The 25,905-nt window shown below is 40.8% G+C and overlaps 2 protein-coding genes across 5 annotated transcripts in view; both read right to left on the minus strand.

The window, feature by feature from the left end:
• Positions 1 to 25,905, minus strand: part of DUSP23 (dual specificity phosphatase 23) — a 395,843-nt gene that overhangs the window by 182,006 nt on the left and 187,932 nt on the right. The window lies entirely within an intron of this gene.
• The window catches only part of SEMA6C (semaphorin 6C), a 167,231-nt gene continuing 158,248 nt past the window's right edge, over positions 16,923 to 25,905 (minus strand). For 2 of the 4 annotated variants that reach the window (XM_075844747.1, XM_075844746.1), the window contains exons 19-20: positions 22,892 to 23,041; positions 16,923 to 18,811 (exon numbers count right to left, since the gene is read on the minus strand). In XM_075844747.1, the coding sequence (XP_075700862.1) occupies positions 17,562 to 18,811; positions 22,892 to 23,041 (1,400 nt within the window). In that variant the 3' untranslated portion in view covers positions 16,923 to 17,561. The remainder of the gene's footprint in view (positions 18,812 to 22,891; positions 23,042 to 25,905) is intronic. The other 2 variants (XM_075844749.1, XM_075844748.1) reach the window with 1 other exon arrangement.

Here is a 25,905-nt window from a genome sequence, read left to right on the forward strand (position 1 = left end):
CCCTTCGACAAGGGAAATGGTAACACCCCAGAGGAACGACACAACGTAGAAATCTAAGAAAGGATGCCCCAGAATTGTGATTTGAGAGGGAATACGAGTATTTACTAAAACAGACGTGTCAGGAGAGCTCTATATTACAGTGTGTAGGGCTAATCTGCAATACCAAAACCAGCCCATGGACAAGGGTGGCGCTGTTTCTCGACAAAACCATCCATGTTGTTCTAATCTCATACAACTCCTTTGAATAGCTGCTATGGAAGGATATAACTGTGTTCTCACGACTGTAGTTTAACAGACAATATGGCTGCCATGGCTCATGGCGTTTTCTCAAGTTTTCGATGATTGAATGGACCACGTTCTCATGACCATTGTTTTAGCCACAAAAATGGCTGCTGGCCCTCTAACCAAGAGGCCCACATGAAGAGAAGACCCTTAAAAGCTTTTTCCAGACCTTCATCTGGGGCACCCAAGAATCTCGTGTCAGCTAAATTATCTACACAGCAGACAAAACCCGAATGACGTCAAAGAGTCTTTTATATTCATTTCCCCGTTTTATGTGAGATGCAAAATATGTAATTTACAAGCAGCTCCTACAGATCGCAGCACAAAGACGTATTCACGGTGGGGGGGGGGGGGGTTCAGGACTCTTTTGAATCTCGAAATCCCAAATCTTTAGAGTTTTTTATGTTTGTGTATAAAGCGAACAAGGCATTGGGTCTGTTTTGAGTACTGGGGAGGGGGTTTTTATTCCGATTTTCATAATGCCGTATATTCTATGGTAGACCTCCCAGGCGTTATGGCCAAGGTAGTATCTCGAAGCTTTGGTGATGACCTCTGGGCTCACGGTCCACTTTGACCTTCATTATGGCCTTGAGGTATACTTGCCAACTTTCCCAGGAATATTCTGGTGACCCCTAGAAAACGGGTAGACCCCGCACAACACCACCCAACGAGGTAAGTATCTGCACCTCTAGGTCCGTATTACTTTTTGGGGCGGGTCTGGTCTGGGGTTTGTATTTTTTTTTAGGAGTCTGTTCTGGGGTCTGTACTTATGGGGTGTGGGTTTTGTATTTATTTATGGGAATGGGCTGGGATCTGTATTTTTTATGGGTCTAGTAGGGGGGCCTCGTTTCTGCTTTTATTTAGAGGGTCTGTATTTTTCCAGGGGTCTAGTCTAGGGTCTGTATTCGTTTAGAAGTCTGGTCTGGGGTCTATTTATTTAGGGGGATCTGTATTTATTTAGTGGGTTTGGTCTGTATTAAGGGAGGGTCTTTATTTGTTATGGGGGGGTCTAAATTAGGTTAGGGGGTCTGTATTAATTTTAGGGTGCGATGGAGGGAGCCGTATGCATTACCCTTTAACCTCAAATGCGGTTAGTCGTGGGAGTGTCCTATATAAATGGGCGGGGCTTACGATTTTAAAAAAATCAATTGCGGTGCACGCTGCTTTATACCCCGTTCCTTGGACCGTTCCCTTCTCGAAAGTCGTCACGTCTACCTGGAAGGGTAACATATTTCCACCATGCCTATAGCAATCATATGGATTATTATTGAATTACTGTCGGAGGTCTAGGACACAAATCTTACGATATTACATGATTTATGGGACAGTATCACCTCATAGATGTAGAAGGAACCATGGTAGAACAATTGGCAGGCCCACCATATATATAGGTGTGGAACAAGCAGACTTGTGAGGGTTAATTAATCTGAGGGATATCAGCCCGGCAAACTAGACCAAGCTCAAGGACGACCTAAATAACACCAGTAATCACCTGAAACAGACTTGCCGTCTACTTTCTTCAGCGTGACTTTCAGATCTCTCAATTTGTACATCTCCTTTGCCCTCGTGTTTATTGATATTAACTGAATCTTAAGACTTTACCTCAGAAATCAAACTCATTTAGGTCCTTGGCCGGCAGCAGACTGGCATTGAAGTGCCACTTAAGTTTCCTTTCATTGATGTCCGGCTCACAGAGAAGAGACGGCTCCCAGAAGAGACGCCATGTCTTGAACTTGCCAATATCCTTCTCATTTGCTTCCCTTTCATGAATATATTCACACCTCCCCAGAAACAACTGTTCCGTATTCATGCGGCTCGACAGGAACGATGATTGAAAAATAGAAGAGAATTAGATTGTGGAAGAAGGAAGCAGGACACTGAGGCCGGGGGGATATCAAGTTGATTATTTTTCCCATATTTGACCTATAAACTGGTTCCTCGCGGAATCTCATTGTTCCTCTTAGTCTTCTTCATTTGCATTTTAAGAGGTCTTCCGCTTGTGTCCTTGATCTTGGAAACATAAACAGTAACGCTTATAATGTGCCTTCGATGTATTCGTGTTTATTTCAATAGGGACAGGAGATAGGTGGCTGCCAGACACCTCTGTTGCCGCTTATCTTTTAGGGAACAGCTTAAAATCCAGCGTGTCCCATCCTCCTCTTTCCCCCGACAGCGGATTCGGCGGATGTCAATTGAGCAGGCACGGTGAGAAGATAACCAGATCCACCTAGTGTCACCACAAGCAATCCCTGAAATCTGGGGGCCAACCAGACATTTCCGCTGCAGGAAACGGCTGTCCATGGTTGGCTTGAGTCTGCCAAAACGAGAGCTGTTTTTTTTTTTTCTTTTTAGAAGCTCTCATTTCTGGCTCATCGGGGGCGGTCCCAAGGATGCCCCAATAGGGCATATGTAAAAGGGTTGTCCTGATGGGAGAGCAAAAAAATCCATCTGATCATATGAGGAATATTTACTGAAAAGTCACATAGGACATCGGATAAGTAGCTGCTTCCAGGACCCCACTAAACATCCCCCATATCTCAGCTTCCAGGACTGCTGTGAGAATGACAAAACGGAAGAGGGATTTTGGGGTTAACTGCGGTCCCCATCGAATTTCCATGTTTTAAGTGGAGTTAAGCTTCGACGGTCCACATTTAAGTGTCTTCTGCCGTTTTTCTTTTTTTCCATGTTTTAATAGGATTGACAAACCATCCAGAAACTGATATTATAAAAGCCTTTCCCTCCGCATTCTTACAACAAGGTGGTTAGAGGGTGGGATGCGCCGTCCTCCCGTAAGCCGGGTGTTTAACAAATTAGCTCCTTCAAGCTTCACGAGTGCGTATGGATTTATTAAAGATTCCTCCGCTCTTAAGTCTGACGAGAATTGCTAATGTTACTGTATATGTGCAGCATCAGTCAATTTCCTCATTCACTGCTTTTTCTATTACCGTCGATCTTCTTCAGGTAGCATTTTTAGCTTTTTTTTTTTTTTCCTTCGAAAATGACTTGAAAACCTTCTGGTGAATCCATGTAATCCTGTATAACATAACGGCTCGGCGGGAGAATCCAGGCTGATCGTCTGTGAAATGCGACGGGACATGTCCTTTCTTGTATATGGTGGTTGTTCTGTAATTATCAGGGATGGGTTATGACTCTCGACATCTATTCTTGTGGAAGTCCACCGACCTATCTGTCTACCTTCCATCCATAAGTTATGGAGGGTCTTCCATGTAAGGCAGGGGTGGGGAACCTTTTTTCTGCCAAGGGTCATCTCTAAAACGGGGCCCCCTAAACCCCATTCTTCCGCTCTGGGTTCTGGCTGATTGTGGACCATGATGAAGAAAACAGCGTAGCCCGCCAAGCTAGGCTGTTTTTTCCATAACTACTATTCAGTTCTATGGGACTTACGGAAATAGCCTAGCTCAGTGAGCTACGCGGTTTTCTTCTCCATGGTCGGAAATCGCACGCTTCAACCACAACACAAAGAGGCAGAATGGGGTTTAGTGGGCCCCGTTCTAGAGATAGATCTGGGACCCAGAGGTGGGACGGGACCTGCATCTATCGGACATTTATGACATATCCTGCAGCTATATCATAAATGTCCTTGATGGGAAAAAAAACCCCTTTAAGTCACCTGACCTCATTTCAAGTAAGTAGGGTGAGGGGAGCCAAGGAGGGAATGACACGGCGGCAGCGGTGGTCAGAATGAGGTCGGGGCATGCTGTGACGGGAGCGGACAAGTCCGGTCACCTGTACTCACGTCACTGACTCAGGTCAGGTGACCGGACAGATCCACTCTTGGACCGCCGCCACCGCCATATTTGGCTCCGTACGCCCTTCCCCTGCTCCTAAATGTAAGTGAGTAGGGTGGACGGAGCCAAGGAGGGAATGACATGGCGGAGGGGCTCAGAGTGAGGTCGGGGCGTGCTGTGACAGGAGTGGACCAGTCCAGTCACCTGACGTCACGTCACTGACTCAGGTCGGGTGACCGGACTGATCCACTCTTGGGCCGGCACGCACCGACCTCACTCAGACCTGCCGCCGCCATACTTGGGTCCGCCTGCCCTTCTCCTGCTCCTAAATGTGTGTGTGAGTAGGGTGAATAGAGCCTAGTAGCGAATGACGCGGCGGCAGCATGGTCTGAGCAAGGTCGGGCCGGACCAAATGATCCCTCGGGGCTTATACGGCCCGCAGGCCGGATGTTTCCCACTCCTGATGTAAGGGGTGTACAGCCCAACTTCAAGGACACCCCATCACTCAAACAAAATAGATATAAGCTCTTGGCAAAATGTGGTTGGAGCCGCTTAACAGCTTAAAGGGGTTCTCCTCTTTGGACAATCCCTACTTGTTGGAAGGCTCCCTTGATTGTAAGCTGATCACAAAGTGTCCCCCAGCTGGGACCTCCAGCGATCCTCTATTATCTGTGGGTAAATCTGGCAGCAAGTGTTTTATTTCTCTGGAGGGCCACCACAGGGGAAAATAGGCATTACACCAGGTCCATTCATATCAATGTGGTATCTGTGTAATACCGGACAGGACAGGTCCTCCAGAGAGAGAGAGACACTCTATGTAACCGCTCTCCACTCTGGGCATGAGATGAGGATCCTGAACAGAGGACCCCCCTATATTATCTCAGATTTCCCTAATCGGGTGTATGGAAATGGGTTTTATAAAGGAGACAACCCCATTTACAATTGACGTAAACCACAGTGAGCCCAAAATTGTTCCGACATCCCACCCACCTACCTCCCAGTCAGCTGATCCTGCAGTCTGGGTTGCCTGCCCCAATTGCCCGCCTATGCTACCAGCTGGGCCCTGGGACAAACAATGATCCTGTGGACTGACTTCCATGACTTACCTTGACCACCATGGGGACCTACCGTACCATCCCAAGTCCCCCCACTGATACGTGGCCCTGCTATACCAGTCCACCTCGTTCACCTACCATGATGGCGCAAACTCGCATCTGTTCTAAGCTAACTCACCTGGAAGTGCATGGGTCTATTATACTTCTTAAGCTCCACCCACTGGCAAATTAAATTTGGTGGTTTTGTGGCCGTTACGGTCCCTATTGTTCCCTATACCCTCTCAGACATAGGCTTTGTCCTTTCCTGTCCCCCACTACAGCTCCTCAGGAGCATCTCCACCTTCATTGCAGGACCTCCTCAATCAGTTATGTACTCGGCATCCATGTAATGACAGTGACCCACCCCCCAGTATGAGTGCTACTCCTACTGATCAGGGGACCTCCCTCTATTACCCTCATGTGCCCTAATAGGGCATAAAGAAATAGGCATAAAAAAACAAAAATTTTGACAAAATTTTACATGGACAACACCTCTTCGAGGACACCAATTTGGAATACCGGAAATGTAAAAATACCATATCTCCCATGATGCATCATCTCCGACTGACATGGAGATAACAGCCACAGGTTGCTGCGATGTAGAAACTAAACTGTAACAGTAAATATAGGGGGCACAACTTTTAATAATGTGCAGGTAAAGATCCGCATACGAATACTATATGAAAAGTGTGAAAGAGAGTTTCCCTTAATCGAGTATTAACCCATTCACACCTAATATCGGATTGGTGGAGAACTTCCTAGGAAAATACGCTGCTTAGTATGCGGGAAGTGACATCTAATTAGAATTCGACCCTTTTACTATCGCATCATGTGACAAAATCTATTAATTGTTTCCATAATATATAATTATAGTGATTAGAAGTCCCTGCATATAAAACCCGAATTAATGACATTATGTCCACGGAGAAATAGTGTTTATAGGCAGAGGCAGGATGTAGGTTATTCCTGGAGGTAGAAGGATAAATAATGAAGATCTTCACGTGTAGAGTGTCCGGAATTGTTAAATATGAAGAAACCGACAAAAGATAAAAAACTGGAGATGATTAATAGAACGTAAATTATTCTATCATTATAATAAATATATGTTAAAAACTTCTACTTATTCTTCACCATAGGGAGCAGTATTATAGTAGTTATATTCTTGTATATAGGGGGCAGTATTATAGTAGTTATATTCTTGTATATAGGAGCAGTATTATAGTAGTTATATTCTTGTATATAGGAGCAGTATTATAGTAGTTATATTCTTGTATATAGGGGGCAGTATTATAGTAGTTATATTCTTGTATATAGGGGTCAGTATTATAGTAGTTATATTCTTGTATATAGGAGCAGTATTATAGTAGTTATATTCTTGTATATAGGAGCAGTATTATAGTAGTTATATTCTTGTATATAGGAGCAGTATTATAGTAGTTATATTCTTGTATATAGGGGGCAGTATTATAGTAGTTATATTCTTGTATATAGGGGGCAGTATTATAGTAGTTATAGTCTTGTATATAGGGGGCAGTATTATAGTAGTTATATTCTTGTATATAGGGGGCAGTATTATAGTAGTAATATTCTTGTATATAGGGAGCAGTATTATAGTAGTTATATTCTTGTATATAGGAGCAGTATTATAGTAGTTATATTCTTGTATATAGGAGCAGTATTATAGTAGTTATATTCTTGTATATAGGAGCAGTATTATAATAGTTATATTCTTGTATATAGGGGCAGTATTATAGTAGTTATATTCTTGTATATAGGGGGCAGTATTATAGTAGTTATATTCTTGTATATAGGAGGTAGTATTATAGTAGTTATATTCTTGTATATAGGGGAAGTATTATAGTAGTTATATTCTTGTATATAGGAGACAGTATTATAGTAGTTATATTCTTGTATATAGCAGCAGTATTACAGTAGTTATATTCTTGTATATAGGGGCAGTATTATAGTAGTGATATTCTCTATATAGGGGGCAGTATTATAGTAGTTATATTCTTGTATATAGAGGGCAGTATTATAGTAGTTATATTCTTGTATATAGGGAGCAGTATTATAGTAGTTATATTCTTGTATATAGGAGCAGTATTATAGTAGTTATATTCTTGTATATAGGAGCAGTATTATAGTAGTTATATTCTTGTATATAGGGGGCAGTATTATAGTAGTTATATTCTTGTATATAGGAGCAGTATTATAGTAGTTATATTCTTGTATATAGGAGCAGTATTATAGTAGTTATATTCTTGTATATAGGGGGCAGTATTATAGTAGTTATATTCTTGTATATAGGGGCAGTATTATAGTAGTTATATTCTTGTATATAGGGGCAGTATTATAGTAGTTATATTCTTGTATATAGGAGCAGTATTATAGTAGTTATATTCTTGTATATAGGGGCAGTATTATAGTAGTTATTATATTCTTGTACATAGGGGGCAGTATTATAGTAGTTATATTCTTGTATGTAGGAGCAGTATTATAGTAGTTATATTCTTGTATATAGGAGCAGTATTATAGTAGTTATATTCTTGTACATAGGGGGCAGTATTATAGTAGTTATATTCTTGTATATAGGAAGCAGTATTATAGTAGTTATATTCTTGTACATAGGGGGCAGCATTAATTTAGTAGTTATATTCTTGTATATAGGAGCAGTATTATAGTAGTTATATTTTTGTATATAGAGGGCAGTATTATAGTAGTTATATTCTTGTATATAGGGAGCAGTATTATAGTAGTTATATTCTTGTATATAGGGGCAGTATTATAGTAGTTATATTCTTGTATATAGGGGCAGTATTATAGTAGTTATATTCTTGTATATAGGGGCAGTATTATAGTAGTTATATTCTTGTATATAGGGGCAGTATTATAGTCGTTATAGTCTTGTATATAGGAGCAGTATTATAGTAGTTATATTCTTGTATATAGGGGCAGTATTATAGTAGTTATATTCTTGTATATAGGAGCAGTATTATAGTAGTTATATTCTTGTATATAGGAGGCAGTATTATAGTAGTTATATTCTTGTATATAGGGAGCAGTATTATAGTAGTTATATTTTTGTGTATAGGAGACAGTATTATAGTAGTTATATTCTTGTATATAGGAGCAGTATTATAGTAGTTATATTCTTGTATATAGGAGCAGTATTATAGTAGTTATATTCTTGCATATAGGGGGCAGTATTATAGTAGTTATATTCTTGTATATAGGGGCAGTATTATAGTAGTTATATTCTTGTGTATAGGAGCAGTATTATAGTAGTTATATTCTTGTATATAGGAGCAGTATTATAGTAGTTATATTCTTGTATATAGGGGGCAGTATTAGGCTGGGTTCACACGTGGCGGAATTTCACTTAAATTCCGCTGTGGACACTCCGCAGCGTTAATCCGCAGCGGAGCCGTTTGTCCATTGACTTCCACTTTAATTTAGCAGTGTTCGTTTAGACGATGCGTAAAATTCCGCTGCGGAGCATAGGCTGCGGAGCGGAATTTGGTGTCCGCAGCATGCTCTGTCTGTTGCGGAGCAGTGGCGGACTGGTTGCGGACTCATGGCGGAATTTCTCCATTGACTTCAATGGAGATTCTAATTTCCGCAATGAAGTCCGCAGCTGTCATGCACATGTCATGTGTGCTGCGGATGCGTCTTGCTTTTTTAACTTGACATTTCTTCATTCTGGCTGGACCTATGTATTTCTAGGTCTACAGCCAGACTGAGGAAGTCAATGGGGCTCCCGTAATGACGGGAGCGTTGCTAGGAGACGTCTGTAAATAGTCACTGTCCAGGGTGCTGAAAGAGTTAAGCGATCGGCAGTAACTGTTTCTGCACCCGGGACAGTGACTACCGATCCCAATATACAGCAACCTGTAAAAAAATATAAGTTCATACTTACCGAGAACTCCCTGCTTCTGTCTCCAGTCCGGCCTCCCAGGATGACGTTTCAGTCTAAGTGACGGCTGCAGCCAATCACAGGCCAAGCACAGGCTGCAGCGGTCACATGGACTGGCGCGTCATCCAGGGAGGTCGGGCTGGATGCCGAAAGAGGGACGCGTCACCAAGACAACGGCCGGTAAGTATGAAATTCGTTTACTTTCACTAGGGAAAGTGCTGTCCCTTCTCTCTATCCTGCACTGATAGGGAGAAGGGAAGCACTTTTACCGCAGTCCGCAGCAGCTAGTCCGCATCAATTTTCTGCACATTTTGGGCAGATCCGCAGCCGTAATCCGCAACCCGGATTAGGTGCGGCATTGATGCGGACAGTTGCGGAGGAAATCCGCCACGTGTGGCCATGCCCTTATAGTAGTTATATTCTTGTATATAGGGGCAGTATTATAGTAGTTATATTCTTGTACATAGGGGGCAGTATTATGGTAGTTATATTCTTGTATATAGGGGCAGTATTATGGTAGTTATATTCTTGTATATAGGGGCAGTATTATAGTAGTTATATTCTTGTATATAGGGAGCAGTATTATAATAGTTATATTCTTGTATATAGGGGCAGTATTATGGTAGTTATATTCTTGTATATAGGGGCAGTATTATAGTAGTTATTTTCTTGTATATAGGGGCAGTATTATAGTAGTTATATTCTTGTATATAGGGGGCAGTATTATAGTAGTTATATTCTTGTATATAGGGGCAGTATTATAGTAGTTATATTCTTGTATATAGGAGGATTATTATAGTAGTTATATTCTTGTATATAGGGGCAGTATTATAGTAGTTATATTCTTGTATATAGGGGCAGTATTATAGTAGTTATATTCTTGTATATAGGGGGCAGTATTATAGTAGTTATATTCTTGTATATAGGTGGCAGTATTATAGTACTTATATTCTTGTATATAGGAGCAGTATTATAGTAGTTATATTCTTGTATATAGGTGGCAGTATTATAGTAGTTATATTTTTGTATATTGGGCAGTATTATAGTAGGTATATTCTTGTATATAGGGGGCAGTATTATAGTAGTTATATTCTTGTATATAGGGGCAGTATTATAGTAGTTATATTCTTGTATATAGGGGGCATTATTATAGTAGTTATATTCTTGTATATACGGGCAGTATTATAGTAGTTATATTCTTGTATATAGGAGGATTATTATAGTAGTTATATTCTTGTATATAGGAGCAGTATTATAGTAGTTATATTCTTGTATATAGAGGCAGTATTATAGTAGTTATATTCTTGTATATAGGGGCAGTATTATAGTAGTTATATTCTTGTATATAGGGGGCAGTATTATAGTAGTTATATTCTTGTATATAGGTGGCAGTATTATAGTAATTATATTCTTGTATATAGGAGCAGTATTATAGTAGTTATATTCTTGTATATAGGTGGCAGTATTATAGTAGTTATATTTTTGTATATTGGGCAGTATTATAGTAGGTATATTCTTGTATATAGGGGGCAGTATTATAGTAGTTATATTCTTGTATATAGGGGCAGTATTATAGTAGTTATATTCTTGTATATACGGGCAGTATTATAGTATATTCTTGTATATAGGGGACAGTATTATAGTAGTTATATTCTTGTATATAGGGGCAGTATTATAGTAGTTATATTCTTGTATATAGGGAACAGTATTATAGTAGTTATATTCTTGTACATAGGTGGCAGTATTATAATAGTTATATTCTTGTATATAGGGAACAGTATTATAGTAGTTATATTCTTGTATATAGGTGGCAGTATTATAGTACTTATATTCTTGTATATAGGGGCAGTATTATAGTAGTTATATTCTTGTATATAGGGGCAGTATTATAGTAGTTATATTCTTGTATATAGGGGCAGTATAAGGGCATGACCACACGTGGCGGATTTCCTCCGCAACTGTCCGCATCAATGCCGCACAGAATCTGCGTTGCAGATTCTGCTGCGGATCTGCACAAAATGTGCAGTAAATTGATGCGGACTAGCTGCTGCGGACTGCGGGAAAAGTGCTTCCCTTCTCCCTATCAGTGCAGGATAGAGAGAAGGGACAGCACTTTCCCTAGGGAAAGTAAACGAATTTAATACTTACCGGCCGTTGTCTTGGTGACGCGTCCCTCTTTCGGCATCCAGCCCGACCTCCCTGGATGACGCGCCAGTCCATGTGACCGCTGCAGCCTGTGCTTGGCCTGTGATTGGCTGCAGCCGTCACTTAGACTGAAACGTCATCCTGGGAGGCTGGACTGGAGACAGAAGCAGGGAGTTCTCGGTAAGTATGAACTTATATTTTTTTACAGGTTGAGGTATATTGTGATCGGTAGTCACTGTCCCGGGTGCAGAAACAGTTACTGCCGATCGCTTAACTCTTTCAGCACCCTGGACAGTGACTATTTACAGACGTCTCCTAGCAACGCTCCCGTCATTACGGGAGCCCCATTGACTTCCTCAGTCTGGCTGTAGACCTAGAAATACATAGGTCCAGCCAGAATGAAGAAATGTCAAGTTCAAAAAGCAAGACGCATCCGCAGCACACATGACATGTGCATGACAGCTGCGGACTTCATTGCGGAACTTAGAATCTCCATTGAAGTCAATGGAGAAATTCCGCCATGAGTCCGCCACTGCTCCGCAACAGACAGAGCTTGCTGCGGACACCAAATTCCGCTCCGCAGCCTATGCTCCGCAGCGGAATTTTACGCCTCGTCTAAACGAACACTGCTAAATTAAAGTGAAAGTCAATGGAGAAACGGCTCCGCTGCGGATTAACGCTGCGGAGTGTCCGCAGCGGAATTTAAGTGAAATTCCGCCACGTGTGAACCCAGCCTTATAGTAGTTATATTCTTGTATATAGGGAACAGTATTATAGTAGTTATATTCTTGTATATAGGGGACAGTATTATAGTAGTTATATTCTTGTATATAGGGGGAGTATTATAGTAGTTATATTCTTGTATATAGGGGCAGTATTATAGTAGTTATATTCTTGTATATAGGAGCAGTATTATAGTAGTTATATTCTTGTATATAGGGGCAGTATTATAGTAGTTATATTCTTGTATATAGGTGGCAGTATTATAGTAGTTATATTCTTGTATATAGGAGCAGTATTATAGTAGTTATATTCTTGTATATAGGGACAGTATTATAGTAGTTATATTCTTGTATATAGGGGCAGTATTATAGTAGTTATATTCTTGTATATAGGGGCAGTATTATAGTAGTTATATTCTTGTATATAGGGAACAGTATTATAATAGTTATATTCTAGTATATAGGGGCAGTATTATAGTAGTTATATTCTTGTATATAGGGGGCAGTATTATAGTAGTTATATTCTTGTATATAGGGAACAGTATTATAGTAGTTATATTCTTGTATATAGGAGGCAGTATTATAGTAGTTATATTCTTGTATATAGGGGCAGTATTATAGTAGTTATATTCTTGTATATAGGGGCACTATTATAGTAGTTATATTCTTGTATATAGGGGGCAGTATTATAGTAGTTATATTCTTGTATATAGGGGCAGTATTATAGTAGTTATATTCTTGTATATAGGGGGCAGTATTATAGTAGTTATATTCTTGTATATGGGGGTAGTATTATAGTAGTTATATTCTTGTATATAGGGGCAGTATTATAGTAGTTATATTCTTGTATATAGGGAACAGTATTATAGTAGTTATATTCTTGTACATAGGTGGCAGTATTATTAGGCTGGGTTCACACGCGCATGTTGCGTCCGTAAAGGACGGAACGTATTTCGGCTGAAAGTCCCGGACCGGACACACTGCAGGGAGCCGGGCTCCTAGCATCATAGTTATGTACAACGCTAGGAGTCCCTGCCTCGCTGCAGGACAACTGTCCCGTACTGTAATCATGTTTTCAGTACGGGTCAGTAGTTCCACGGAGAGGCAGGGACTCCTAGCATCGTACATAACTATGATGCTAGGAGCCCGGCTCCCTGCAGTGTGTTCGGTCCGGGACTTTCGGCCGAAATACGTTCCGTCCTTTACGGACGTAACATGCTCGTGTGAACCCAGCCTAACAGTAATCACTAATCCATTTAGCAGTGACCACCATCATCTTCTTTTTTTCCTTGTTTGTATGTAAATGCAGTCATGGCTCCACCTTTAGTAGTAATAAACGTTAACGGCCATAACCTGTAATTGAATATGTATAATCACGTTTTCCTATTTCAGTTATATTTATTATGCGTTTTCATCCCCTAAACGGGTTTTCTACTTCGGCCCCCACCCTCATGACTGAAGTAAAAGACCCAATCTTCCATGTGGACTACACTCTGCATTGCAGCTATACTCCTTAGGATCTACTTGGGATCTAGTTCAGTCCAATGCAGTTCCGGATTATTACTACTCCTGTGCGTGTGAAATAGGCCGACAGTGAATAATCCCTTTAAATCCGGTTGTTGAACAAATGACAGCAGCCGTTTTTCTTTCTTTTTTTTTATTTTAATATTTTTTACAAATTTTACATTCACGGTCTTTATAAAAATGCAGATGACGTCAGTCAATACAGAGGGACAACAGATTATTCAGTCCAGAGAGTCGGACTATTATACGTTTATAATAAGGGTGAAAGGTGCAATTGCGTGTAAGGGTGAACGAGTCGGGAACCTGCCGTGGACATGAACCTTGTGACCTCATGTGTCTTAACCTTTCTGCCTTGTAGGGTGGCCGCCATCTTTGACTTTAGTCCCATGCTCAAAAACATTCATGTTTTTGGAATAACAATCGATTAACACCCGGGTAAAGATGAAAAAATAAATGTTACGTATTCAGATGATTTTTGAAATTTTTTTAATTCTTCTTGTTCTTAAACTTTCAAAATTTTGGTTCTTTTATCCGAGGAGGGTAAATTTTTGTGCCAGTGGTGGGACAGGCCCTTTTGGCGCCATAGGCAAAGCTGGCAAAACAAACCCATTAAAGGGGCCCTACCGGGGTGTAGAGGTGCACCTTAAAGGTGTTGTCTCATGAAGTCACAAAGGTGGGCATGGTGGGCCCGGATACATTACATGGTCGGCCAATCACTTCAATGGCTGGTATGTAATACTGCATTTTACTGCAGAGCCCGCCGCATGGCCCGAGGCGGTTTGCCCCCCGGTGATAACTACTGTTCAATTGGGCTAAGCGAGGCCGAAGAAAGGCCTGAAGTCAAGCCCTTTAAGCAGCTGACACTTCTGCCTACCCCTCTTGTCGGCCCTGCTGTGCCTAGCCAAGATAAAACAAAAATTTGCATTTTACAAGTGGTATATATGTTTAGTGTCTTTTGTGGTGATTTAGTTGAGAATGAAGGAAAATGTTGGGTACTCGCGTCTACGATCTTCAGAGTTTGTCACTTATTGTAACATAATTAACTCAAAACTCACATCAAAAACCAATTAGCACAAGAAAAGCGGCCGATCTCCAGCTGGCAATGCCCCAACCTTCTGTATGTATCTCCCGGCTTAGTGGTGGGAAAGGTTTTATCCACCGTCTTCTCTGTTTCGGGAGTTTAGTGTCTGGCGTGGAAATTATTTGGGTTCTTTTTGGCAATACTTGAATAATTTCATATTAAAAAAAGAGCATTAATTCGATTTGGGTTAATATGTGCTAAAAAATTTGAAAGGCTTTAAAAAAATGGGAATGGGGGAAAAAAATCCCTTTTTTGTTTGTAGAAAATTCCCACTCATTCGGCAGTGGGTTAAAATAGCCCCATGTGATAGAGAGGAGATTGCGAATTGCAAACATAACCCCCCAAAAAAAATTGAAATAAAAATGTACTTGCACATTTTTTTATTGTTTTGGATCTTTTCTAGGGAATTGGGTCTTTTTGTCCATTGGTGAATACAATCCTGTAACTTCTGCGGGTTATTTTTAAAAAGCTTATGTAGAGCAGATAGGGTTACATAGCAAAAATCAAACTAACGCTCCCCTCCCGGTGCTGGTTCCCATCATGGACTAAAGTTCTGTGGGCCACAACATCCCTCCTCTCCCAAGCCTTGTAGATGTGACCCCCTTCCTTTTATTTGTTCACTTTGTGGTGCTTGTACAGATAGGAAGCCATGAACAGGGACGTACAACCCATGAGATAGGGGAATGGGGCTGACCGAAGACCCACTATGGAATAGGCTTGATTGGAGACCCACTACGGAATAGACCTGACTGGAGACCCACTACGCAATAGGCTTGACCAGAGACCCACTACGGAATAGGCTTGACCGGGGACCCACTACGCAATAGGCTTGACCGGGGACCCACTACGCAATAGGCTTGACCGGAGACCCACTACGCAATAGGCTTGACCAGAGACCCACTACGGAATAGGCTTGACCGTGGACCCACTTCGCAATAGGCTTGACCGGAGAACCACTACGCAATAGGATTGACTGGAGAACCACTACAGGATAGGCTTGACCGGGGACCCACTACAGAATAGGCTTGACTGGAGAACCACTACGCAATAGGCTTAACTGGAGAACCACTACGCGATAGGCTTGACCGGAGAACCACTACAGGATAGGCTTGACCGGGGACCCACTACGGAATAGGCTTGACCGGGGACCCACTACGGAATAGGCTTGACCGGGGACCCACTACGGAATAGGCTTGACCAGAGACCCACTATGGAATAGGCTTGACCGGAGAACCACTTCAGGATAGGCTTGACCGGGGACCCACTACGGAATAGGCTTGACCGGGGACCCACTACGGAATAGGCTTGACCAGAGACCCACTATGGAATAGGCTTGACCAAAAACCTACTATGAGTTAGGCTTGACCAGAGACACACTATGGGATAGGCTTGACTGGAGACCCACTATGGAATAGGCTTGACCGGAAACCTACTATGGAATAGGCTTGCCCAGAGACCCACTATTCAGCCCCGTAATTGCCCTATATTACACAGTCTTGACATATTGAACTACTTGGAAAATTTTCCAGTAAGGTTTGTTTGTGGCCAACAGAAGAAGAGCTGGTGGGAACAGGTGACTAAATGCATTTGAAGGCCATTCGGGACCGTGGATAATTATTTTTTTCTGAACAAGACACGTGAAAAAAAAAAGAATCCGGAAAAAAATTGGACACAACGGCACCCTAAGTCCTGAACTTGTCTGTACAGAAGGTATTTCCCAACAGCATCAAGTGGAGATTTGCGACACTCCAAAAAGCACCCTTTGCAAAAAATGTTAACCACTCAGTGACAAAATAAATACAGACTCGTGTTGCTACAATCGCACTGTTCATAATACTAGATTGAAATAAGGCACACATGTACACAGACTATCCATTGAGCTAACTGGATTCAAACAAAGGCAGAGTCGTAAGGCCAAGAACCTCTCTCTCTTCTCAAGGAACTTGACGTCTTGGCCAACTCTGTCCACACGCTCGTCAAAGGAGGCAGCAGGTAAGAGCCCCGTTCAATTTGAGCACACAGTGCTTATATCTTGGCTGCTATACATCACCCTGATAGTGAATATATATCGGTCATGTACAGTTAGCCACCGGTGACTTAAGGACAGCCTAGACGAGACAGTTGACTTGCGATACTGATACGGTGAGATAATGCGGTGGGCCACCTTGGTTACCTAATCTTACTTGGAAGGGTCACACTATAGCCTGGCTCAGGCACCAACATAAAAAATTTTTTCTCGATTCCGATCTATACATTTTCAGTAATATTAATATAGAAGTGAGTTTCTCGCCCCTACACGGTAGGGTATTAAACCTCCTTTTATATGGAGTTAGATTGTGAAATATATATATATATATATATATATATATATATATATATATATATATATATATATATATATAAATAAGGATGTATATATAAATTAATGTACATTTGATCTATTCCTCTTGAGGTATCCTTTCAATTTATCCAACTGCATTCAGGAAACTTCTTACAGATCATTCAACGTTCCTCATTAGTGGTATTTTACGGCTCAGGGAAACAGGTAATTAAAGTCCATGGAATTGATCCGTCATTTGTTATGATCTCTGTTGTTACTCCATCGACCGGCCCTTTGAATACAGTCAACTAACGGGCATACGGTCTGGTCTCCCGTTCTGTGAACCAACCGAAGATCGTTGGACGCCAACATAGGCAGATCATCCTCTCCAAGTATCGGAAAACAATGTAGCTAGGTAGAAGACTTAAAAATGAACAGCAGATGTCTACCGTCCAACAGAGTCCCACCATGGCCCGTCACTTTAGCAAGTAAGGCAGTTTGAGGGAGTGTTGGTGGCTTAGTCCATCTTATCTCGTCCCACCACTCTCCAGTCCTTTCACATAACATTTCTGTTTGCTGGAGATGACTTGACTTTAGATGTTTTTGAAGGACTCTTTCGCAAGCAAGAGAGTTGTAGAACACCAAGGCAAATTTCATAGCATCTGTTTTCACATTTCAGAAACTGAGTTTAGAAGTTTTCTTTGTTTGGTATAACTTCTAAAAATGGTTCGTTAATACTTAAAATGGTTCCCATCCTTTACAGGAGAAGATGGCAAGAACACAGGATTTGAGGACATCTCTGGTCTCAAGGATAGGGTCCTTTTCACCATACTCCTCTGCATTGGGATTTGCTCTGTATAACTGTGCTGCCGAGATAGAAAAACACTGTGGCTATCCATGGGCACTGGAGTGCCTGTTGAGTGCATTCTCGTAAGGAGAGGAGGTGGATGCTGTCTGCTACCTTGTCCGAGGCTATGCTGCCTTGAAACCAATGGCCCTCCTGGACCTATGTTCATGAGTTTGTGTCCGGAGGATAGAGAATGTCTCTGGGATGGGTGCCTAGACTGTTTTTCCAAGCATGACTGAGGAGATACATCTGGTGGGATGTCCAGTCTCCTGGGCAGACTGTCTCTTGGAAGCGTTGAGGAGCTATAGTAAGGAGCACTTTCAGTGTCGGGAATTTGGGGTTGTACTCTATTCATGAATGATACGGGTGAATGAGGACTAACAGCTTGCGGGCTTAAAGCCATCATTCCTGATATTTTTCTTGGTGATCCACCACTTTCTGGAAGGTGTTTTAGAAGTTCATCAAGAGTGGTCATCTCACCTCCTTTTGGAAGATAACACTGTGAATGTCGAATCAAAGCCCTTTCAGAGTTGGGTATCTTCTTATCATCTGCATAGCTGGAAAGAGGTTGGTCGTATCCGTGCATGCTGCTTGGTAGGACCAGAGTGCTAGGAAACTGGAATACTTGGGAGTTGGAGACGGGGAAATGAAAAACCGGGCTCTTGCCTTGGAGTTCTTTTGCATTATTACAATTTTGGTTTCTTTCCCATTGGTTTTTGAAGGCCTTGAGGTTCTTCATTGGGAGTTCTGGTGTAGATTCTGGGGTGGGAAGACCCTGGAGCTCAGGATGTTCTTTGCTTCCAGCTTTGGTTGTCTCTGCCGGTTGCTCTTTGTCACCGTGAAGAAGAGTGGTATAGAGCTTTGGAGAAGTTGCCTCCATCATTCCTTCCTTGGACTGACTGTCTAGTAGGCCATTCATCTTTGCCAGACTCCTCAGTGATAGAGGCCGTTGAAGATTGGATTCGGGGTCCTTCGTATTGTGTTTGTTCTTCTGAAACATGTGGTTGCAGTAGCAAGACACAAATAGACCAGAGAAGATTGCTCCAACCACGAAGGCTACAAAGACACATCCTATAAGGAACGTGAAGTGGACTGTCTTGGTGGAATCTTTTCCCATGACCTCCTGATGTTTACCTTCAAGAAAGAAGAGAAATAATTCAGTAACAAAAATATTTCTCATAAATCCACTGGGGGCACTATTTCTATCTCTGTCTATATTAAAATCTGTATGATATCTATTGCGACCAAAGAAATACATTCATTATGTGATTTACCCTACTACATTGACCTTAGCCTAGGGTTCATGACATCACCGTTCCCAAGCTGGTGACCTCATTTAACATATTGTCCGAGGAGCAGTCCAAAAAATATGTTTGTAGCTATGTGTTCCTTCACCTGGGTCAATAATTCAACCCTGTATCTAAGTACCCTACTTTAGGCAGAGAAGCACCCCCTGGCACCCAGCACCTGGGGCACACTCCGCCTCGTCCAGATTTTGGCTGTACGGGAATGAGACATATGCCATTTCGCATACAACTCTAACCCTATACAGTCTCAAACAAGAAGCCTCAGTTGGTTCTGTTTTTTTTCTTTTAGTCCTAAGGTTCTCTTTTAGAATGCAGCCAAGTCTATGTACTTGTTCTAGAATTCTAGTCAGGAAAACAAAAGGTTGTTTAACGAGAAAACAGAAAATCGAGTTTAAAATTCTGTTCAGGTAAAAAAAACAAAAAAAACTCAAAAACATTCTCTACTCTCTAGAGATCTCTGAGCAGGAAGGAAAACACAAGAAACAGCAATGGAGCAGCCAAGGGTCCAATTATCTGTAGAGTCTGAGGACTAGGAGCTCAGGGTCTCAGCGATGGAGCGCAACGTTCTAAGTCGAAAATGATGAAAGAGACACCCGGGCCTAATGGGGAACTAAAAACTTTCACAATGTGTTGGGTGGGAGATGGTGATACCTCAGGTATGGGACCCTTACAGAACTTGCACCATGCACTTGTATAACTAAGACTCTGTTCACATCACGTTTGTGAACTATGTTTGGCATATTCATAGGCCCCCTATTCACACGGCGTATGCTCAAAAAAATATGTCCTCTTGGCAAACTCGGGGCTCATATGCATCGGCATACCTTTTTTCGCTGTATAGACTAGTCCAGATACCTGCGCGATTCTATACAGGAGGATACTATTTGCCTAAATTAGATCATATAGGATTAACGGTGCGTAGTCTACCTCGCCATGGTACATCGTAGGCGGCGGCCATTTTGTTGGTCAAATTGATATCTAAGGAAATCCAGCCTTCAATTTAAGAGAAGATTCTGGTATTTTCTAATCTACAGAATAAATTATTAGTTCACGCATAAAACGGCTTCCTACAATGTCTGTAGGCCTCAATAGACTCATGTTCAGTCGTGATCAGTTGGTGGGTTCATGGCAAAGTCAAAAGGACACCAGGGGATCCCATGGATATAGGTGTACCTCACCAATGTACAGCCAATTTGTTGGCTGATCAATGTATGACATCACTGAGGGATGTGATGTCATGATTTCATGTTACATTGATAGGTTACCCGGTACTTCACTGGTGCTGGTGGTTTCTAGTCAATTTTTTACCGTTTTAGGGAGTTACAAAATGGCCTCCTCCACTAGGCCTTAGGGGGCCGAAATATTACGGCTCAACTTTACTATTATTTCATACTTGTATTGTGGTTTGATGTACACTAAAAGGAACCCTCTGAGTAATACTTACACACTGTTATGCCTAGTGAAGTGCCTAAGGGGGCGGAGAATGACTCTGGTGTCGTTTGAATCCCTGTGTCAAGCTCCGCCCTCTCAGGCCATGTACTAGGCATAACACAGTTTATCGGTCTTACCTAGAGTGTTCCTTTAAAATTAAGCCCATTGGGTATTGATGAAGTGACGGTAATATCCAAAAATACATCACTGTCCACTGTTTTTTTTATATGGTAAGGTACCTTTGAGCCTTAGTTGCGGGGCCCGAGGTCAATTTCAGCCCCCGTGACCCTCATTGCTTGGCCCTTGCCCATTCTATTTATTCCTTTCTGTACCAAAAATCAGTTTAGCCAAATATTCCTTTAAGTGACTTCACTTTTATAGAGTCGAGTACGCTAATAATCAGAGCCCATTCTTCTCGGTGACCCGAGGTCCCTTTGAAGGTCTCTTCTAAGAAGCTCTGTATTTATTTGCAATGCGTTGACGCACCGGTTGCATCCGCCGCTTTCTTTCTAACTCATATCACAAAGAGATTTTCCAACAGAAGAAGTTGCGGAGTCTCATCAGACATCAAGGAGCGTCGGAAATCTAAGCACGTTGCCATTCAAACCCCCGAAAAAGCCGGAGACTCAGTCATTGTTGTGTTAGCTAATGTACCCGGCCTTCATCCCTAAAGACTGCATGGCATGAGCTTGGGGGCCCCCAGTCAACTTCATTCAAACCGGCGAAAGATTCACTCGAAAGCCGAGCACTGTTAATGCAAAGAAAGGTGGGAGCCAATCAAATCAGAGCGCGCTCCGCTGCCGCGGGGTAATGAGCTCTCTCCTTCAAAGCCACGACAGCAGGTAGGGCAATCACATAAAATAATATACCACCATTATAATTACACGCCGACTCCTCATGAACGGCAGCAGGTTCCGTATAATCTTTCCCTGCTCGGAATTTACATTTTTTTTAAGGCTTCTACATTCTTGGAATAATTTCCTTTTTGGAAGATGTCGGGAAATTGCCTTTTCTCGGTATCCTATTCTCAAATCAATTATTTTAACCCAATTCATGCTGAGACGAGGAGCCTTTAGGGGGATGAAGAGAGGGCAGATAATTATTTCTCAAGATCAAAATCTACGAATTGACAATTTTTTTAATTTTTTTACATTTTGTTTTGTTGCCGGAGATTGATGCGTTTTGGAGTCGGAAATCAGTTTTGTGCGGGTATCTCTGGGACACGTATGAATAGACTTGGTCTATATTTATTTTGCTGTCAGCAGGGAAGGCGATTAACGTTCAATCAGAAAAGCGGGAGAGATGGGGAAATTTTTTGCCAATTCTGCAAAAACATTCAAGTTGTCACCAATTATGATGCAAAATGTCTTGTTAGCTGAAGAGCGTTCAATGTGAACTGACGGATTATAGACCAAGAACGAACATTTGAAGAATTTTGTAATTGTCCCTTTTTTCCCCCGATCCTGGAGGGAACCACGCTTAAACTTTACCCAGAACCTGAAGCTTTGTTTTTGGTTGGAATTTCCAGCAGTCTCCTACTCTTGTAGTTGAGTCCTAGGTTCCTCAGGGGCGGTTTACTTGCTCCTGGATCTCTCAATCACCATCTTTTTGAAACCAGAACTGACAGACTGGGTTTTCAGATGGTTGTGAGACCACCGCACCTATTTTTGAAGGTCGAAAAATGGACCTTATCTGGAACTAAAAGAAGTTGACTTTTTTTTTGTAGGAGGAGGGAATAGGAAAGATCCTGGTAAACAAAAGGACAACTGTTGGGACCTTCATGAGGATAAGCAGATCTAGGGGTTAAACACTCCTTCACCCACAGCTCCACCTAGTGGTTCTTTTTGATAATTACATTTTCCAGGAATATAACTTCATCTCAATGGCCCCTTTAAGATTTTTTTTTTAAAGGAACAGTACACAAAAAGCCAGCCTAAAGTACAATGTAATAACGAGCTGCTAATTTTACAGGTGTGTTCTATTTCTGTCCATGGGTGAGATGAAGAAGTTATGGGTGATGGAGGGGGGCGATTTTGGAGGATTTCCTGTCATCCTATTGAGTAACATTACATTCAGTCCCTGCCGAGCATGGAGTTAAAAGTTCAATTGAGTCCATTAAGTAAAAAATAGCTAAAAACTTCTAGCGCCCTCTGCACATATGTGTCTATATGACTCATTGCTGTCTAATCTCGCTGCGGGATGTCTTCCAGGAAAAATTAGACAAACAACGAAAACACAATTATCACGTCTAATGAGAGCGTCGGAGTCTCATGCACGGTTCATGCACAGCCAGGGGACATTCAACCAGCACACGATCAACAAAGCAGATGTCGGGGATGGGTGGAAGGAGTACGGCTGGGGGAGGAGGGTGCGCACCTCATTGGGTACAAGCCAGGACTAACCTGCAGCATCTACATGTTTGAGTTAAGCCAACTACTAAGAGCCTAGGGCTGCAAAGAATGAATACCCCTCTTACCCTGGGTTTTTAGATTGTGCCAGGCAGAACGTTGGTAGTAACCGTCTGATGTCACGCCTGGCGGGGCGTAGTGAGGCCCGCCTGGGTGAGTCACTTCCCCAAGGGAGGCAACACTGGCAATGGTGATGTCACTGCTGGGCGGGACTTTCCCTGCGTTACCAGCAAGAAACAAAACATAATAAAACAGAGGCAAAGGCAACATCATCAATAGCGTTGAATAAGGCGAAGATTATCGGGGATCGGAGCAGTGGGGGAAGGGGATGGGGGGTCCGGTAATGTGACGATTACAAAACACCATTCAATGTGGCTCAATATGGAAACAGGGAGTAACCCAGTGTAAGAGGAGACAAGTTTTTAATCCAGGGATATTGAGCCCATTTAGAGGATTAGTCCATAATATGGTGAAAACAGTCTAGATGTGCCGTAATTAATACTGGTTTTCCGGATATTACACTTGATAATGACTGTGATCAATATCGATCGAAGGGGCGGAGCATAAAGCCAGTTTAGTCTCCACCCCTTTTCCTAACAGGCCAATCACATTGCCATTTACACCATATTATGAAGCAAGTCCTTCGACTTGAGCATGCAAACATAGGGGCAGTGCAGGATTTTGACATTTATACAGCTCCCACTTTACAATGATCTGGACCTTTAATTGACAAATCCAAACAGACATTTCCAATGTATCATATATACAGGGCTCCGAATAGCATATACAAATTGTAGAAAAATATTTGTAGTGGAAACACATGCTCTACTCCAAGCTCTTAAAGGAGCATCCACCCAAAAATATTGGTTCATTTATATTTTTGGTAAAAATTTGAGGATTTTATTAGAACTTGAAATACAGCTATGACTATGAGGGGGTATATGAATAGGATCTGTGTACAGTAATGTAGTTCTCTTTTCTGTCACAAGGTGGCAGAGATGATTCGATTTTCAAATGCCGCAACAGTGGAACATATGGGCCTAAATTAATATCATTTACTTGATAAATTTTGCTTTTAACTAATTTGTTTTGCCACATAATGAGCCGGTAAACATAAATTTATACTTTGAGACCTATAGATTATTCTAAATTTTCTATCCTTTAAGTGATGAGTTTATATGGTTTATATAAAATAGCAATATAGTTTTTTTTTATATATATATATATTTTCCTATATTGTTATAGTGAAGGTTCCATATTTATGTCAATCATTCAGCAAAAACGTCCAAACATTTACCTCCAAGGAGCCTCCTGACGGCAAATGTATTTTTTTTTTCATCATTATAAACCCATTTTGTTTTTTTTTTTAAAAGGTCATATTAGTGGAAACATGAATTGGTCTAAATTCTTTAAAAGTATTTTTTTATATGTAAAAAAATTATAGTAATTCAAATAAAATCAAACAATAAAATTAAAAATTAAAATAAAATCAAACAATTAGGGTGAAATTTTATATAAAAAATTTCAAGAAATTAAAATTGGGTAAAAAAAAAGTCCAAAAATTTATGTAATTTAAAGCGGATAATAGAATATCTCTATTTATTAAAAATAGGCTAAATTAAAAAAATTTGAGCTCAAAATATATTAAAAAAATGACTTAAACAGGATCTAACTGATCATTTTTTCCGATAAATCATTTTAGGTCAGTAGTAAGATTATTTTCCAATTTTTTTTTAAGATAAGGAGATATATTTTTATTTTATATATTTTTGTAATTTTTATTTTAGTTATTTTTATAGCACATTAATCTAAATTCTCAAGGCCAGCCTTCGTTATTTCTATAGGGAACCACAGAGCACTCATATATTTGGTCCCCGTCACATCCAATTTAAAGCCTCAACTGGTACGCTACACGGACTGTGCTCACCGACCTTTTCATACCATAAATAAAATCTTTTTTTGGGCCAAATGCTCAAAAATATGGTAATTTTTTGGAAAAAAATTATTAGAATAAAAAAAAGTGTATATAAAAAAAAAATTACAAAAAATACAAAATCTCGTGAAAAAATAAAAGTAAAAAAAAATTTAAAAAATTTCTCCCCTCCTTTCCTGGCCTAAATATTGGTTCTCAGTCCGGTTTGGTAAATTTCCAGTGATCGGGCTGACGCATCGTCTCTCTGGATGTGTATGTCACACTTCAGTAAATCTTTCCATCTGACAAACACCTTTCTCTAGAGTGACAAATCCGAGCTTAAAGCAAGACGTCTAAAAGATATGAGATGGGACCTGCTGTTAAATTAATGATGTACCATCTCTTCTAATCCTCTTCAGCCGCCTAGTCACTGTAATACCTTTACGCTGCCTTCTCGAACGGCTAAAAATAAATTCTCCTTAAATGTGGTGGGTTCACAAATTAATTCCTAAACACTTTTTATCAAGCTAGAAAAATTGTTGAAACCTAATTAAAATTTCTTACAAAAAAAAAAAAAGTCCCTATCTGACACTGTCCATTCATTTCTCCGGAGTATTAATTTCCACGGACAGGCAGTAATAGGCTGGTAATGTTAAAAATGTTAGTGCCGGTAATGAAGACAAGGAGAATGTCACATAAGCAGCAGACTAAAAGGCTTCTCATTAGGAGTTTCTGAGGAGTAAGCCAAAAATGTAAGTCTTTCGTTAAAAAAATATTAAAATTTTTTCTTTTTGAAATTTGCCTTTGGCATTTAACCTAACCCTATAGTCACATCCAATTTTTCCTCCTCATCATTTACTTCTGGAATTTCATAATAAATTACCACATAATATAATATTTTTTGATTTATATTATGGCATAGAATTGACAAAATTTTGGTAAAATTTTAGATTTTTTTTTTAAATTCTCAATTTTAGTGAACAAAATATAAGAGTTTCCACAAATAAGTTCCCAATAATCATAAGGCCCTGACATATTTATTAGGTCAAACTAATATTCATGAGGCCCGTTCTTTAAGGTACGGTATAAATCCCCATATGGCAGCATATTCTCACCTAGAAGAAGAGAATATCCCCGTAATATGGTGTTAAAAAAAAAAACGCGCCACAA

Source organism: Rhinoderma darwinii, chromosome 12 (genome assembly GCF_050947455.1).
Source record: "Rhinoderma darwinii isolate aRhiDar2 chromosome 12, aRhiDar2.hap1, whole genome shotgun sequence".
NCBI lineage: Eukaryota > Metazoa > Chordata > Amphibia > Anura > Rhinodermatidae > Rhinoderma > Rhinoderma darwinii.